Genomic DNA, 17,763 nt, shown 5'->3' with positions numbered 1-17,763 from the left:
CTTAAGGACCAACCTCCTTTTGGAATTTAGGTGTTTACATAAGTTTTTTTTTTACTAGAAAATTACTTAGAAAAAAACAATATATAATGTTTGAGGGTTCTAACACCCTAGAGAATAAAATGGCGGTCATTGCAATACTTTTTTCACACCGTATTTGCGCAGCGGTCTTACAATCGTGTTTTTTTTGGAGAAAATTCACTTTTTTAAATTTGAAAAAAAAAAAAGAAGACAACAGTAAAGTTAGCCCAATTTTTTTTATATTGTGAAAGATAATGTTACGCCGAGTAAATTGATACCCAACATGTCACGCTTCAAAATTGCGCCCGCTCGTGGAATGGCGTCAAACTTTTACTCTCAAAAATCTCCATAGGCGACGTTTAAAAAAATTCTACAGGTTGCATGTTTTGCTTTACAGAGGAGGTCTAGGGCCAGAATTATTGCTCTTGCTCCAACGATCGCGGCAATACCTCACATGTGTAGTTTGACCACCGTTTTCATATGCGGGCGCTACGTTCGCTTCTGCGCGCAAGCTTGTCGAGGGGGGGGGGTTTAAAAATGTTTTTTTTATTTTTATTATTTATTTTACATGATTTTATTTATTTTTACAATTGTGTCACTTTTATTCCTAAACATCCCTTGTAATAGAAAAAAGCATGACAGGACCTCTTAAATATGAGATCTGGGGTCAAAAAGACCTCAGATCTCATATTTACACTAAAATGCAATATGTATTAAAAAAAAAAAGTCATTTAGAAAAAAAATGTGCCTTTAAGACGTATGGGCAGAAGTGAAGTTTTGACGTCGCTTCCGCCCTGCAGTGTCATGGAGACGAGTGGGCACCATCTTAGCCTCACTCGTCTCCAGGCACAGCAGGGAGACATACGCGATCGCCTCCGCCGCTACCGACCGCTCTGGTAAGCGCCAGAGGGCACTGGATCGCAGCAGGAGGGGGGGGCCCCTCTTCCACCACCGACAAAAGTGATCTCACGGCGAATCCGCCGCAGAGACCACTTTTATCTGAAAGCCGACCGCCGCACGAAAACGGGGATACCAGGGTTATGGCAGCTAGCTGCTGCCATAACAACGATATCCGCCGGCAAACTTTGGACGTACATCGGCGTGCGGCGGTCGGCTGAGTGGTTAAGCACCTGTTAAAACGCAGCTCGAGCTTGCATCCCTGGTATGTGGAAACAACGATCTGCCCCAACAGTCACACAATGGCTCACAAGGGTGTATGATATTGAGCAACTGGAAGACCTTACTTCGGCCCTTCGTGACAAAACCAAGGAGCACAAGACCAGATGGTGCTATTGTAATCTCTCACTTCTCTGATGAATACCTGCAGTACGTTTAATCCAAACAGTGTCTGGGCCCTTGCTCTTCATTGAGTCACCCCCCACCTGGAACAATCCTTTATCTTGCCGCTTCTCCTCTCTTCTTGCTTTTTCTTATTCTCTCTCTGTATTCTACTAACAGGGTAAAAAAAAAAAAAAAACAATTTGGATATGCACAGATTAAGGCACACATTGCCTTATCTGACGTTTGTACATTTATATACACTATGCTTTGAGGTTTCCTAGGCATAGGTTCCTATTTTGCGGCCCATCTTAAATCCCTGGAGACCTTACTGTTTACTCTCAACTGAATCCCATCACCCTGTTTAGCTATAATACTGTACCCATCTGCGATTTTTCTGGGTTTTATTTTTTTTTTTGCAAATTTGCCTTGCAAATGTTTGAGAACAACTGTCAGACTCATATATACAGTTATGAATTCTTTTGTTAACTGATGCAAATCCTCTAAATAAAAAAAAAAAAACAAAAAACAAAAAAAAAAAAACACAACACACAAATAATTTGAATCCTGACCGGTTTCAAGTAGCTTTAAAGGGATTGCAATTATTCTTTTGCTCTACTGCCTACCTCGATTTACATTTTATGGTTTTCTCCCATTACCATTTTCAGGAATTAGTATTCAATTTTTACATACAGCCAAGATTCAAATACATGTATCTAGAAACTAGCAGCCATGTCATCAATTTGTGATCAGAAAAATAATATTTCTAAAAAGTAATCATTAATTCAATACATTTGTGATGTACTCAAAAGTCATTTTAAAGGCTACAAAATGTGAAGTACCTTCTGTAGATCTAAAAAAAAAAAAAATAAAAAAAAAAAGGCTAAAAGATCAACCACAACACAAGGCATTTAAAGCAATGGTAAAAGGATGCCACCTTGTGTATGTCAATCTCACAGCCTCTTTATTACAGCAAATCAATAGATTTAAAACAGCACATGCTTCAGGCCTCAAAGTACAGATTTACATTAGAATAATAATTCTATATGCTAATAAATTACATAATAGTTCTGTTTCAATAACTGAGTGCATTAGCAGTATATTAGTAGATGTACTCTTAAAGAAAAAAAAATTCTTGTGCACAGACTGCTTACTGGAGGGCACTGGCTGATATATATGCCTTGACTAAAGGAGGTTGGCAAGAAAGTAGATAGTTGCTCCAACCTTGTACACATGATCATAAAATCGTACGAAAAATACCGCTTTCGAAGCAATCGTACGATAATCGTATCATTCATATAGAGCATTCGAGAGCCGATTATAACAGTTCATCCGATGTTATCCGAACAGACATGCAAGAAATTTTTTTTCGAACAATGCCAGATTGAACGATTTTCATTTTATCAGCTGTCGTTCGAAAATGCAATAAAGATGCATTACAACACATCACTTCTGAATTTGTATTCTGTTGTACGAGAATTTTCAGGACTTTAGTAAACTCTTCTAGTTCGATCTGAGATTAGCATGAAAAAAAAAAAAAAAAGGACGATCATTCGTCTGATAATCTCATTGTGTGTACCAGGCATTATGTTTGTAGTGATGTGGAAATGTGAGACCTATGATTTTTACCTTCAATGATAATCAACATTCATAAATGGACATGCAATATGACTTAAAGCCGTGTGTCAGGAAATTGCCTGGACATTCTGAGAACAGCTGACATCATAAAACAGCTCTGGTTTAAGCTCTGTTTATCACCTGGTTTATAGATGTACTGTCCCTTGCCTGGAGGGATTTACTTGGGGGTTGTGAGGCTGACTGGGAGTAGTAGTGTTATCAAACTTGTTTTACTTAAATAGGGTTGGGCAGAGAGGGGTTTATGACATGTAAAGACCTCCAGTTGGTCAAGTGTTATGTGCAACCCCCCACCCTTGAAAGAATGTGGCAATGCCTTAGCATATGGAAGGAAGGGGGGGGGGGGGGGTTTACAAATGTGTATATATTACAACACAGATCACTGCCAATTCTCTTGTGCTGACGGTCTAGAGATGAAGGATGGTTACGTAAGACTTCTCTATACAATGTATCTCTATTATCTTCTGTCTCTTCTTTTCTGTAACCTTCTCTACTGTAGGATTTTGCGTTAATATATTATTAATCTCTAGCTAGCATGTGTATGACCATTATAGCAATATTTTGTATCATTGGTCTCTGTTTTATGGTTGTATCCTCCACTTTGTATTTGGTAATCTCTAACGTTCCTTTTCTGTGTAAATAAATGTAATTGTTTATCTTTTCGCACTGTTATCATTCGTTTTTAATTCTTATATAGGAAAAGGTTTAATCACTCCATATAAGTGAGGTAGGTATAAAAATCTCCTTATCAGTAGCAAATAGTAGGGTGGTACAATCAAGAATGCAGCAATAGAAAGCCAATCTAAAGAAACTGAAAATAATCAAGAGGGACCCCCAATGAAAGGAACAAGAAAAAAAAAGGTATTATGGTATTTGACTTAACTGTAAATTCAATATCTTGAAGTGGAGCACAGGTCACAAAGTGAGTATTCATAGACCCTGAATAGAACAAAATTCAGGGACTGTTTGGATGTCCAAAAGCAGTCCAAATGAGTGATGAGCAATAGCAACGATTAGCTACAAATAGCCTAATTGAGGCTGCCATCAGTCCCAGAACCCATACGCAGATGTGAAGAGTTAGGTTACTCCTAGATTAAAGAGTATGAGTCTGGGGGCAGAGAAATTGAAAATTCCCCTGGGGAAGAAAAAACTCCAGCTGAAGATGCATCTAGATACATAGATATTTCCATACATGCCTTGTTAGATGAAATGGTTGATAGTGATCTAATTTTTTTTTTTTTAGATGCATTTAGAGCAGGGTTTACAGTACAATGCATAGTCCACTTATATAGTCTGGGCCTGCTTATCCCACGTTGGAGGCCAAGAAGGGTTCCTTTTGTTACTTTAAGGTCTCGACCTCCAAAACCAAGCCCAGGCTTGGCAATTAGTTCTCCTGCAAACTCTGGAGATCAAGTCCCCAAAGTTTGTAGTTAACTCCTCTCAGCAAGAAAAAGTGCCCCTATTTTCCAAAGTGGGAAGACATCTGTTGGCTTGTGAGCAATTGCTCAGTCAGCCTTATCAAATGCTTGGGTGTTAAAGATATTTCCTAAGGGATGAAAGCTAGAATTCTCCTCTCAATCCCTTCCTCACTTCATGTCTTCCAAACTAACCACTGTGGAATAGAGGGATGGCCCCTGTTGAGGGAACAGTTAATGGAAGTTCTGGACAACAATGTGGTGTGGACAGCTCAAACTTTACGAAGGTGTGACTGGATCATAAACCTTCAGAAGTCAGCGCTGGAACAAAGAGCACAATTCCTTCCATTGATACCAATGATGGGGCAAAACTCCTCCCTTTGACACAAATGATGCGGCATGGTTTACTCCCACTGACGCCAGAACATTTTTTTCTCTCAGTGGCCACAGTCTGGCTCCCTAAATTTTGAAGGACAGTAAACTGGCCCTTTGCTTAGAACATTTGGAGACACCTGCCATAGATAATGCTGATGCTAGCTCAGTGCATAACTACACATGTTTAAAACCATGCAAGCATGCACTTTTATGCAACTAAGTAGCCAGTCCATGGTCATCCTCTCAGCAGAGTCTCATGTGTCTGCACAGAAAACTGAACTATGTGGATCTAGCTAACAAAAATAAAGAGTACTGTAGGCAACCATAGCATACTGAAGGGACAACTGATGACCCTGAGATGTTCCTATAACCTCTGAGTGATGTTTTCAAAGCACCCATTTATATGGATGATCTCACACTATACGCAAAAAATATAAAAAAAATATCTGTGAATGAGTACATGCCCCTGGCCTTCTTTTAACCACTTGCTGACCGCCGCACGCCGATGTACGTCCAAACTTTGCCGGCGGATATCGTTGTTATGGCAGCATCTAGCTGCCATAACCCCGGTATCCCCGTTTTCGTGCGGCGGTCGGCTTTCTGATAAAAGTGGTCCCTGCAGCGGATTCGCCGCAAGATCACTTTTAATCGGTGGCGGGAGAGGGCCCCCCTCCGCCGCTTACCGGAGCCGTCGGTAGCGGCGGAGGCGATAGTGTCCTGCTCTGTGCTGTGCCTAGAGACGAGTGAGGCTAAGATGATGCCCACTCGTCTCCATGACACTGCTGGGCGGAAGCGACGTCAAAACGTCACTTCCGCCCACGCCTCTTAAAGGCATATTTTTTTTTCAAATGACTCTTTTATTGCATTTTTGTGTAAATATGAGATCTGAGGTCTTTTTGACCCCAGATCTCATATTTAAGAGGTCCTGTCATGCTTTTTTCTATTACAAGGGATGTTTACATTCCTTGTAATAGGAATAAAAGTGACACTTTTTTTTTTTTTTTTTAAAACAGTGTAAAAATAAAATAATGTAAAATAAATTTAAAAAATGTTTTTCAAAACCCCCCGTCTCGACGAGCTCGCGCAGAAGCGAACGCATACGCGAGTAGCGCCCGCATATGAAACCGGTGGTCAAACCACACATGTGAGGTATCGTCGCGACCGGTACAGCAAGAGCAATAATTCTAGCCTTAGACCTCCTCTGTAAACATGCAACCTGTAGAATTTTTTAAACGTCGCCTATAGAGATTTTTGAGGGTAAAAGTTTGACGCCATTCCACGAGCGAGGGCAATTTTGAAGCGTGACATGTTGGGTATCAATTTACTTGGCGTAACATTAGATTTCACAGTATTAAAAAAATGGGCTAACTTTACGGTTGTCTTTTTTTTATTCAAAAAAGTGACTTTTTTCTTTTAAGACCACTGCGCAAATACGGTGCAAAAAAAAATATTGCAACAACCGCCATTTTATTCTCTAGGGTGTTAGGAAAAAAAACATATATAATGTTTGGGGGTTCTAAGTAATTTTCTAGCAAAAAAAAATGTTTTAAACATGTAAACACCTAAAATCCAAAACGAGGCTGGTCATTAAGTGGTTAACCTGGTGACCCTCACGTTGGGCCATATCTGATGAAGAAAAAGGTAAGAAAAACTCCAGAGAAACTCCAGAGAAAAGACATCCAACCTCCTAGGGCACAAGCATGCTGGTAGTGGGAGGGATTATATTCTGAGCAAGCCTACAGTAATATTAGCTGAAGGTGGCAGAGTAACCCTGACTTCCCGTGTGCTCCAATGGACAAAAAAAATAGGATTTTTAAAACAGCTTACCTGTAAAATCCTTTTCTTTGAAGTACATCACGGGACACAGAGCCATAGTAGTTACTATGTGGGTTGTAGGCCACCTTCAGGTGATGGACACTGGCATGCCCTAAAATAAAAAGTCCACTCCCTATATAACCCCTCCCATTACTGGGAGTACCTCAGTTTTTGTAGCAAAGCAATATGTGTGTATACCAAAGAAGGGAGGGACAAGCGGTTTTAAAAATCCTATTTTCTTATCGTACATCACGGGACACAGCCATAGTAGTTACTATGTGGGATGTCCCATAGAAATGCCAACTGAAGGGAGGGAGACAACAAAAAGTAGGGCACTAAGAGACTAGAGGACTTATACTGCACCCTGCAGTACACAGCGCCCAAAGGTGATATCCTCATGAACTTTTACATCTACTTAATAGAATCTGGTAAATGTATGGACTGAAGACCAAGTTGTGGCCTTGCAGATCTGAGCCATGGAGGCTTGGTGATGCACTGCCCAGGAAGTACTAACAGCCCTGGTGGAGTGTGCTTTAATATGAAAAGGTGGAAATTCCCTTTTTAAACCATAAGCTTGAACAATCACTTGACAAATCCATTTAGAAGTAGTAGATTTCGACGCTGCCTGTCCTCTTTTAGGACCTTCTGGAAACACAAACAATACATCTGTTTTACGAATCTGAGCGGTCGCCTTCAAATAGACCTTGACAGCACTCATCACATCAAGAGAATGCAGTTACCTTTCTTCCGCAGAACGAGGTTCTGGAAAAAATTAAGGCAAAATAATATCCTGGTTTAAATGAAAACCTAACACTACCTTCGGTAGGAAATTAGGATGAGGCCATAATACAATCTTATCTTTATGAATATTCAAATATGGCTCTTTACAAGAAAGAGTGGCCAACTCTGATACTCTTCTTGCAGAAGGTATCACAACCAAAAAAATTAATTTCCTTGTCAAGAGGACCAAGGGAATATCTCGTATTGGTTCAAAAGGCTGCTTCTGTAACGCAGACAGGACTAAATTTAAGTCCCATGGGTTCGGGGTGCCTTATCCGCATTACCCCCTGAATAAAGCTACGAACCAGAGTGTGAAGCAAGCGGTCGTTGAAAAAACATCGATAAAACCAATACCTGACCTTCGAAAGTACTTAGCCAGCTTCATTTCTAAACCCATCTGTAGAAATTCAAGGATCCTACCTATGACATATTTCCTGGGGTGCAAACCCCTGGATTCAAACCAGGCGACATATGCCTTCCAGATTCTATAGTATATGACTCTGGAGGCCGGCTTCCTAGCATTAACCAAAGTAGAAACTACTGAAGCTGACTGCCCATGGTCTTTCAGAATGTGGGTCTCAATAGCCAAACCGTTAAATTTAGCGTTTGCAAGGTAGGATGAAATACTGGACCTTGCGAGAGAAGGTCTGGCCATGGCGGTAGGGTCCATGGGTTCCCTACCGCCATTTTTACAATCTCTGCAAACCAAGATCTCCTGGGCCACAAGAATCACCTCCTTCCCTTCCTGCTTGATCCTGCGAAGAAGCCATGGAAGTAGCAGAACAAGAGGGAACACATAGATCAGTGAAAACTGATCCCATGGAAAAAACCCAAGGCATCTGCTCCGAATGCCATCGGATCCCTTGTCCTTGACACAAAGTTATCTTTTTGTTGAACCTGGAAGATCCACGTCCGCAATTCCTTATCTTTGACATATTGACAGAAAGATGTCGGGGTGAAGAGACCACTCCCCCGGGAACAACTGTTGGCGACTCAAGTAGTGCGCCTGCCAATTCTCTATTCCTGGAATGAAGATTGCCGATAGACAAGGAATGTTGTCTTCTGCCCAAGTTAGGATATGATTGACCTCTCTGGGCCGTACGACTTCTTGTGCCCCCTTAGTGATTAATATAGGCCACTGTTGTGGCATTGTTGGATTCTGACAGGACAATTCCGTAATCTGAGCATCCAGGCCTTCAGGGCCAGGCGTGCTGCCCGAATCTCTAGAATATTGATGGGCAGGGTCATTTCTGATTTGGACCATTGCCCTTGGACAGATGCTTCTTCCAGGACTGCTCCTCAGCCCAGAAGGCTGGCATCTGTTACAACCTTCCAGGTAACTGGTAGAAAGGATTTTCCTTTTTGAAGATTCTTAGATATCAACCAACAGAGGCTTTGACGCACTTTGGGGGAAAAACGCATTGGGAAATCCAGAGCTTGGACCTTCTTGTTCCAAGTTGACAGGATACAGTTTTGCAGTAGTCTCAATTGAAACTGCAAAACTTCATCCTCGCTCTTCCAAGGGGATCACCAATATCACTCTGAGACAAGAGAGGATTCAAAGCTAGAAAGAGAGACTTCTTTTTTACTGGATCTCTGGGAACGTTTGATCTGAGAAAACGATGAGACGGGAACTCTCGGAACTCTAGTTTGTAACCTAGAGATATTGAGGAAGCCACCGATCTGTCCCAACATTGTTCCTGCCAGACCCTTGAAAACTGCAGAAGTCTTCCCCCCACTCGGGCGAGCGGGGACACCCCTTCATAAGGAGGTTTTAGTATTTTGTTTTGTGGGCTTCCTCCCCCAGGTCCTCTTGACCCTGCAAATGACCCTGAGGTTTACTTCTTGAACCCAACGGTGGAGGCCGTCGTGACTGCCTGAAGGATGATGCTCCTGGCACTGAAGAAGCTTGTTTAAAAGAAAAGCGCTTAAACGTCTTAACTGGTAAAAGGGAACTTTTTCCATTAGAAATTCTTAGGATATACTTATCCAGATCGTCCCCAAATAATCGTTCACCATGAAATGGAAAACTGGCCAAGAGCTTTTGCATGGCGCTTCGGCTGACCAATTTTTCAACCATAAGATAATACGCACATGTATCAGCCCTAGCATAAGCCGTGAGGCCTGGAGAATAGAATCTTTCATAGCGTCTACTGTAAAACACAACCCCTCTGATATCCCGGCGAAATCTTGGGCCTGCTGATTGGGAATAACCTTGAGTACCTCTTTAAACTGGTCCTTTAAGGACCGAGATACCCCAATGGCTGAACCACTGAACCTGGGAGCAAAATATTTTTAAAAAGGAAATCCAACTTTTTATCTGTTGGATCCTTTAGCATTTGAGCATTGTTTAAAGGACAAGTCAGGTTTTTGTTCCCAGAGGATATAGCAGCATCAATTGCTGAAATCCCCCCACTTTTTATCCTCCATAGGATAAAGTGTTGAAAATTTTTTTGTTGGAAAAAACTGTTTATTTGGGTGCTCCCACTCAGAATACATAAGCTTTTTTTTTTAACAATGAATGGATAGGAAAAGCATGAATAGTTTGGGGAGGTTTTAGCGAACCCAAACCAGAAGTGGGCTCAACCACTGACTGCGCTACCGGCAGAAAAACTGTGGAGTGGACCAATTCAGTGAGAGATTGTACCAACAACCTTTCCTTTGAACCTGATCCATCCGTATTAGACTCTTCAGAAGAGGAGTCACCAGCCTCTTCCTGGTCCCCTGAAAGATCATCATCTCTTGCCCCCTCAGTTTGAGGGTCCTGAGTAATGGACGGGGGCCTGTTACGCTTAGTCCCACTCTGAGATATGATTAAAGAATCAATTTTTGCTCCAAGCCAACAATGGTTGAGGAAAAAAACCTCTTCAGTAATATAAACAGGGGCGGCAGCGTTAGGAGCAGCTGCAACACCCAACGTCCCTGATAGCTCACTCTGACCAGCCATATCACTCTCAGGGGAGAATGCCATCTTTTTTGAGATGGTTTTAGGCTTACTTGTGACAATAGAAGTCTTTCTGGAGCCCTTTTTTAAAGTGTTTTTACCCCCCACCCCTTCCGACCATAGCCCAATGCACAAAGCAGAGGTACTACCAGAAGGAACGCATCCACTTGAGCAATGGTCCAGCCCTGCCGCTGCTATTAATGCTCAGCCTGATGCAATAGTAAATGTGTCAAAAGGAATGGCTGTGTTACCAAACCTCTTTCATGCCACCCTTACTCTTGTGTCCTTCAGCAGCTTGCAGCAGTAAAAATGGTGCTTTTAAACACTCTCCCGCACTGGACGCCAATGTTGTGCTAAGCCCCTCCCCCCTCTGTCGCCTACACGCCCCCTCTCTTTAAAAAAAAAAAAAAAAAAAAAAAAAAAAAAAAAAGAAGATCTTTCCCGCGCGAGCGCAGGCCTCTGATCCTATGGGATCGCTTTTGTGAGGGGGAAAAATAGTGAGGAGGGAGCCTGGAAGTCGCCGAGTAGGGCGGCGTGCCGTTCGTTTTTTTTTTTTTTGTTGCCTCTCCTTGTGAAGAGGGGGAGAAAATAGCACAGGTGGGGGGCCTCTGGTAGGGAAGAAACCCCCCCCAGACTTACCGGAGGACTGCTGCTGGCTGGAGGAAAGGAACTGCTCTCTGAGGAAGCGTGAGAAGGTATGTGCTCAATATAGCCCCCCAGTGGTGAAACATAGGCATGACAACATTCACTAAATTAAAGGAGACATTCATAAGAAAATTAAAAAATTTCTTAGAAAACTCCACTTACCTTTCCAGCCGCAGGGTTCTACGTGGTAGAACCAACAGACCCAATCTTCACCCTTCACGGTGGGTTCCGTTACAAATCTTCAGGAGCTGGGGATCCTCGGTGGAAACCCACAACCCTGGACCTGTAATCGCACCACCGCCAGTAAAAACTTTATGGCCTCAATACCAAAAGTACTGGATCCCGGGGTCCAGCTCTCTAAAAGAGAAGCGTTTACAGGCAAAACCTTGTTTCTTCGGAAACAAGGCCCAGGTACCATTCAATTAGGTCAAAAAGACACTTTGAATGGATCCGGCTGCATGGCTAGCCCCAGCAAGGATTGCTCCAGTGGAGCTCAGCATAGCACATCTTTACTCGTGACCAACACCTTAGACACTGGCAAAAAAACTGTAGTGAGTGGACTTTTTGTCTTAGGGCATGCCAATGTCCATCACCTGAAGGTGGCCTATAACCCACATAGTAACTACTATGGCTGTGTCCTGTGATGTACGATAACAGAGTTTTCTTATCTGGAGTGTTTTAAAGCTGATGTCCAAGTTTCATGTCACATTAAATAGTTTGTATGGACCAAGCTGGTCCAAACTATTTGCTTCACCAAGTACTGCAGTGTCTCCAAGCACTGTATGTACTGCATGTAACTTGTAGCTACATACAGTACATACAGTGCTGGGTTCCGGCTGTGAGACAGACTTCATGTCTTACACCGGAACAAAACATGAACACAAAGCTTCCTCTGATTGGCCGAGTCTAATGCCCCGTACACACGGTCGCATTTTCCGATGGAAAATGTGTGATGGGACCTTGTTGTCGGAAATTCCGACCGTGTGTAGGCTCCATCACACATTTTCCATCAGATTTTCCGACACACAAGTTTGAGAGCAGGATATAAAATTTTCCGACAACAAAATCCGTTGTCGGAAATTCCGATCGTGTGTACACAAATCCGACGGACAAAGTGCCACGCATGCTCAGAATAAATAAAGAGATGAAAGCTATTGGCCACTGCCCCGTTTATAGTCCCGACGTACGTGTTTTACGTCACCGCGTTCAGAACGATCAGATTTTCCGACAACTGTGTGTGACCGTGTGTATGCAAGACAAGTTTGAGCCAACATCCATCGGAAAAAATCCTAGGATTTTGTTGTCGGAATGTCCGAACAAAGTCCGACCGTGTGTACGGGGCATTAGAGCGCAACGTCAACAGCACGCCCCTCCCACTCAGCCAGAGGAAGCTTTGTATTCATTCACACAAAACACTGTATTGTTCTGAGTGTGAGTTGGGAAGTCTGTCTCACAGCCAGAACCCAGCATTGTATACTGTATGTGGCTGAAGTTACATGCAGTACACATACAGTGCTTAGAGGCACTGCAGCACTTTGTGAAGTTGGTCCAAATTAACTATTTAAAGTGAAATGAAACATGGACATTAGCTTTAAGGCATAATTAAAAGGTTTTTTTTTTTTTTTTTGGAGAGAGATTAGGAACTCAGTCAGGTTTCTATTACGGTCTCTGCCAAATTACAGAGTTTCACTCTATTTGCCCTGTTTATCATCACCAAGAATGTGAAGTGAAAGAAAAAAAAACCCACACAAATTTTGGGTTGTCAGCACCAGAACTGTAATATTTGGGAAATCCTCCAATGGTGACACTAGTTCTAGTGACAACCAGGGTTCCCTCACTTAGGATATATTTGCTTGTTTTGGTGGTCGCTATAAGACAGGAATTGAAGGGAAATATCCCCAGTGACAGTAAAAAACAAACAAAAATGAAGTCTTGCTTTTAGCGCTACTTTATTATATATATGCTATTACGGACCGACTACATGATATATGCTTTTATTTTACAATTTAAAGAAAACCTCTCATGAATCAAGGTGGCTGCCACCCTGATAATGCTACTTACCCTGCTGTCACACTTAGAACAAATAGTTTGCCTTCTTGGTTAGCAATTCCATGTTTTAACTTCACTTGCACCTACCTGCTCCTCCTGGTGAGTTAATTAATGTATCAGCATGATGTTTAAAGTGGAAGTCTTATTTTTTTACTTGTTACCTACAGGTAAGCCTATAATAAGGCTTACCTGTAGGTACCGTCAATATCTCCTAAACTTGCATGCACGGGAGTGACGTCATCGCGACTCCAGCCACTCACAGCGCCGGAGCCCGCAAACCAAGAAGAAACACCGGAAAAGGGGAGACACCGTCTCAGCGGTGTGCGAGCGACATTGAAGGGCTTTGTTCTAAGGCAAGTATTTCATAATGAGCTAGTATGCAATACTAGCCCATTATGCCTTGGACTTAAAGGTGTTACAATTCCTCCCTCCTCCCCCCGGGTTTACAACCGCTTTAAGGAACTAGCCCCAACAATTCCTCCATGACAAGTTTTCTTTAAGGAAGCACGTTATGAACATCTGACAATAGTAAAGATGATAATTTTCTACATTTGCAATTCAATGTACAACCAAAGAGCATTATCTTATGTTTTTTTTCTTACCTATAGGACTTAAATACAAGAAGTGGGCTCTGATATGCCCCAAAAGGGACAGGTTTTACATCTGCCTGTTTTGTCTGAGTGGCAATCAAATCCATATCCACAGGAGTCACCTAGAAAAAAAACAAAAAAAACAAACCTGTAATTTTTCAATTTATTCAATAACTGGGAAGATTTAGTATAAAACTCTGGCATAGGCTATCTAAAAAGCACAACCGTTACACAAAAGGTATTTATCAAGAAAGTTACCAAGAGAGTCAAGAACTTAGACTGATTTGCACTACCTTAAATTTACCGTATATACTCGAGTATAAGCCGAGTTTTTCAGCACTTTTTTTGTGCTGAAAATGCCCCCCTCGGCTTATACTCGAGTCAAGCACTTTTCTGCAGCAGAGAATGACATTTTCCAAACAGATTTTGGGGCCCCGTATCTCGGGGCCACTTGGTGCTAGGGACCCCAGCTTTGGATATGTTATAGTGTTAGTTCCACTGGGTTCCTAGCACTAAGTGGCCCCGAGATATGGGACCCTAAAGTTGGTCAACTGTGTCCATCTGCAGCAATGTCATTTCGGGACCCTTTGGGTCCAGAGACGCCAAATTTTGCTAGGGGTCATCTAGGAACCCTTAACTACCGAGTTTGAAGTTTGGGGGACCTATGGCTGCAAATGGGCACAGTGAGGCATTGTTGACACTTTTTTCCACTTACAGTAGCTGCGCAGTATCCTAGTTTTTTTTTGTGGTAAAATTAGGTGCCTCGGCTTATATTCGGGTCGGCTTATACTCGAGTATATACGGTAGTTGGAAAAGAAAAATCATGGTGACTTTTCAGGTTACTTTACACTATCATAAAAACTTCTGTACACCCTGCAAGTGGTTCTTGCAAATTTCTGTCTCAGGTTCTTTCCCACCACTATCCCCACAAGGCCATGTTGCCTGCCATCACATACCCCAGGGCCCACACGCAAACCACAGCCTCCATGCTAGGCTCCATGGAGCTGTTTCCTGCTGAGGCCTTTCTTCTGTCCTCTCAGCCAAGCATCGGGCAGTCTGCCTTCCTTCTGTGTCTGCATGTGGATTCACCACATGCAGGCTATATACCTAGCACCACTGGCGCCCCCCTCGGAGAGTACAGCATTGTCCTGCTGTTCCTAGTGGAAACAAAGGCTGTGTGCTCTCTGTATGTGGCCAGAGAGGAGGGGCAACCCGACACCAGGCCTTAGGATACCTAGACACAAGATCACACCCAGCTCTGGAATTAAATACTGGAGCAGGGCCTGCCCTTGGGAACTCTTTTCATCCTTTGCCACGGCTGCCTGTATGGTCCCGAGGCTGCAGCCAGGACACACAGCTCCAGGGACCCGAAACTGTTCTGAGAGCAACCATTGGCATGCCCCATCTGGACCTCCTCCCCCAGCCATCCTCCCCGGATCCCTCCAGCTGAGGCTGCTGCTAGATGGCAAATATCTTAACCCCTGCTGTGTGCCCGAATGACTGTCCTGCGCTAGAGACTTACCCTTTCAATGCCATACCCTGCTAGGTGCCCGGATTATTCACTGCCAGGTTCCCTTACAACAAATGGTGGTGGCAGCAGCACCCAAGAGCCGATGGAAACATCGGCTGGGGTGCCATCGTCACTGGATTCCAGACAGGTAAGTGTCCTAATATTAAAAGTCAGCATCTACAGTATGTGTAGCTGCTGACTTAATTTTCTTGCTGGGAGGGTGGCTCCTCTTTAATGTAGTATTAAGAATATGCAGCATGTCTTGTGCATTAGCAACCCATTCACCGGAATGTGCTTTATCTAAATGCACCTTAATAAATGTGAATTAAGGCGATGCAGCAGAACATGATGGTGTTAATGGGCTCTAAATCCTGCTAACTGCCTCTCCTCTACAGCCAGTAAAGGCACTTTCATTAAATATTAAAACAGCAATTGGTAGAGTTTAGCCATATAAAGTTAGATCCCTGTAACAATTTCATTTTCTAGCTAATATAAATAGAAGGATGCTCAAGGTGTCAGTACATTGGTAGAATTTTTACTTTTAAACTTTAAAATTGAGTACAAGTGCAATTTATTCTAAATTTGGAAAGAAGCTCTACCATGTGCACAGTCTGGGCGTAGAAGAAAGCACAAAACTCACTTTTCCTGAAGACAGTTTGTCCTGCGATACTAGTAGTGAATCTCCCTTTGAAAGAAGCTCTGCCAACAGGTCAAAGCTGGAGGAATTAAGATTTCTAAGTTCATCGATATTTAAACCCATAAACAGTTCTGGTCCCTCTGTAGAAGTCTTGGAAGGCTTAGCATTACTGTCCTTATAAGGCGTAAGCTCCGGGTGCTTCAAGTTAGGTTTGGTAAAAGAGTTTATATCACGGAATGATCGCCGTCGTTCTTTAACAGAGGTAGATAAATCTTCATCTTCTGGCTCATTTTCCTCTGCGTCAAGAGTTATTTTGTCCTGGGAGAGGTCAAGGAGGGATGGCTGTGGTAGTACAAACTCTGGTTGCTCTTCAATCACAGGTGGATAATGAATAGTCTGTTCTTTAAATTTTCTAGCTTGCATTTCTTTTAGTTTTTGAATTTTCAGAGCATATTCTTTTTCTAATTCTTGCAGTCGTTTCTTTTCAAGTGCAATAGACCCTGCAGACTGCTTTCTGGGGCTGTCCGATCCTGGATTTGGTTTAAAGATCTTACTAGCCTAAAAATATGATAAGACTAGTTAAACCAAGATACTTATTTATTCAGAATGCAAAAGGTTTAATTTAGCTAAAAACAAGAAACTGCTTAAACAGTACATTTAGATATAAACTGACAAGAAATGGAATCTTGACTTACCTGTAAACATAGGCTCATAGTCCCTGAGTTTTAAGTTGGTGCCTTCAGGGATTGAACATTGGCAAAGCTTTTGAGGACACAACCCTGAGAGTTGCCGTATAACCCAACTCTACTACGCAAGTTCTCAATTTTGTAGAAAGTACTGCAGTGCAACAGGGGCAAGAAAGGGTAAGATTGCCTATGTCCTGCACTCCAAAAGTTTACAGGCAAGTCAAAATGCCTTTTATCTTAATCAACAGTACAGGACACAGGCATGATAGTCATAGACCCTGGGACATCAATGAATAAGAAGGGAGGGCAACAGCAAGGCTAACAGAACTGTGCCAGCAGACCCAACTCAAAGCGTCGTGGCCAAATCTGCATCTACAGAAAATTAGAAGTTAACATGATAATCTTTTGAAAAGGTATAACAAGTTTTTTTAGGGTGCACACTCTTGAGATTAGCTGTCTTCACTTAGAGATGGTGGCTCAAGAAGCAGAATGCCCCCTGCAAAGTCCTGGGGATAGGACAAAAAATAAATAAATAAAAAAGCCTTCCCGATAGAGGTCTTCACTCCGAGGTAGACTCTGGCTACATCCACACATCAACAATCTCCTTTGGGGGTTGGGCATAGAAGAAGGAAAAAGCAAATCTCTTTGAGGTGGAGGGATGACACCACCTTTGGAAGAAAGGCAAGTCTTGAATCGCTAAACTACTTTGTCCTTGTAAATGGTGCCGTACAAGAGAGCTGCTAACTCAGACACACATCTAGACCAAAATTTGTACAGTATATCGGAAAAGGGACTTTTTTTTAGTACCACTAAAAGAGAAAAGTCACAACACCAACAAGTTTGCATTTAAAAGGTTTAACCACTTGCCTACCAGGCCAATTCTGACATTTCTCTCCTACAAGTAAAAATCATATTTTTTTGCTAGAAAATTACATAGAACACCCAAACATTATATATTTTTTTTAGCAGAGACCCTAGAGAATACAATGGCGGTCATTGTAACTTTTTATCTTGCATGGTATTTGCACAGCAATTTTTCAAATGCGTTAAAAAAAAAAAAAAAAAAAAAGTTTTGTGCTTTTTAAAAAAAAAAAAAAAAAAAAAAAAAAAAAAAAAAAAAAACCAAGAAAACAGTAAAGTTAGCCCAATGTTTTTGCAAAATGTAAAAGATGGAGTTAAGCCGAATAGATACCTAACATGTCACGCTTCAAAATTGCACACACTTGTGGAATGGCGCCAAACTTCGCTATGTAAAAATCCCCACAGGCGACGCTTTAAAATTTTTTACTGGTTACATGTTTTGAGTTACAGAGGCGGCCTAGGAACAAAATTATTGCTCTCGATCCAACGTTCGCGGCGATAAGGTTTGAACACCGTTTTCATATG

General features: G+C 42.2%; 1 protein-coding gene across 1 annotated transcript in view; it reads right to left on the bottom strand.

The window, feature by feature from the left end:
- The window catches only part of ZFC3H1 (zinc finger C3H1-type containing), a 162,035-nt gene that overhangs the window by 57,525 nt on the left and 86,747 nt on the right, over positions 1-17,763 (bottom strand). Inside the window, exons 15-16 of the mRNA XM_073620040.1 lie at positions 15,695-16,249; positions 13,557-13,666 (exon numbers count right to left, since the gene is read on the bottom strand). Coding sequence (XP_073476141.1) covers positions 13,557-13,666; positions 15,695-16,249 — 665 coding nt within the window. The remainder of the gene's footprint in view (positions 1-13,556; positions 13,667-15,694; positions 16,250-17,763) is intronic.

The sequence above is a fragment of the Aquarana catesbeiana genome, linkage group LG03, assembly GCF_042186555.1.
Source record: "Aquarana catesbeiana isolate 2022-GZ linkage group LG03, ASM4218655v1, whole genome shotgun sequence".
In the NCBI taxonomy this organism is placed as follows: Eukaryota; Metazoa; Chordata; class Amphibia; order Anura; family Ranidae; genus Aquarana; species Aquarana catesbeiana.
This window is presented reverse-complemented; position numbering and strand designations above follow the sequence as displayed.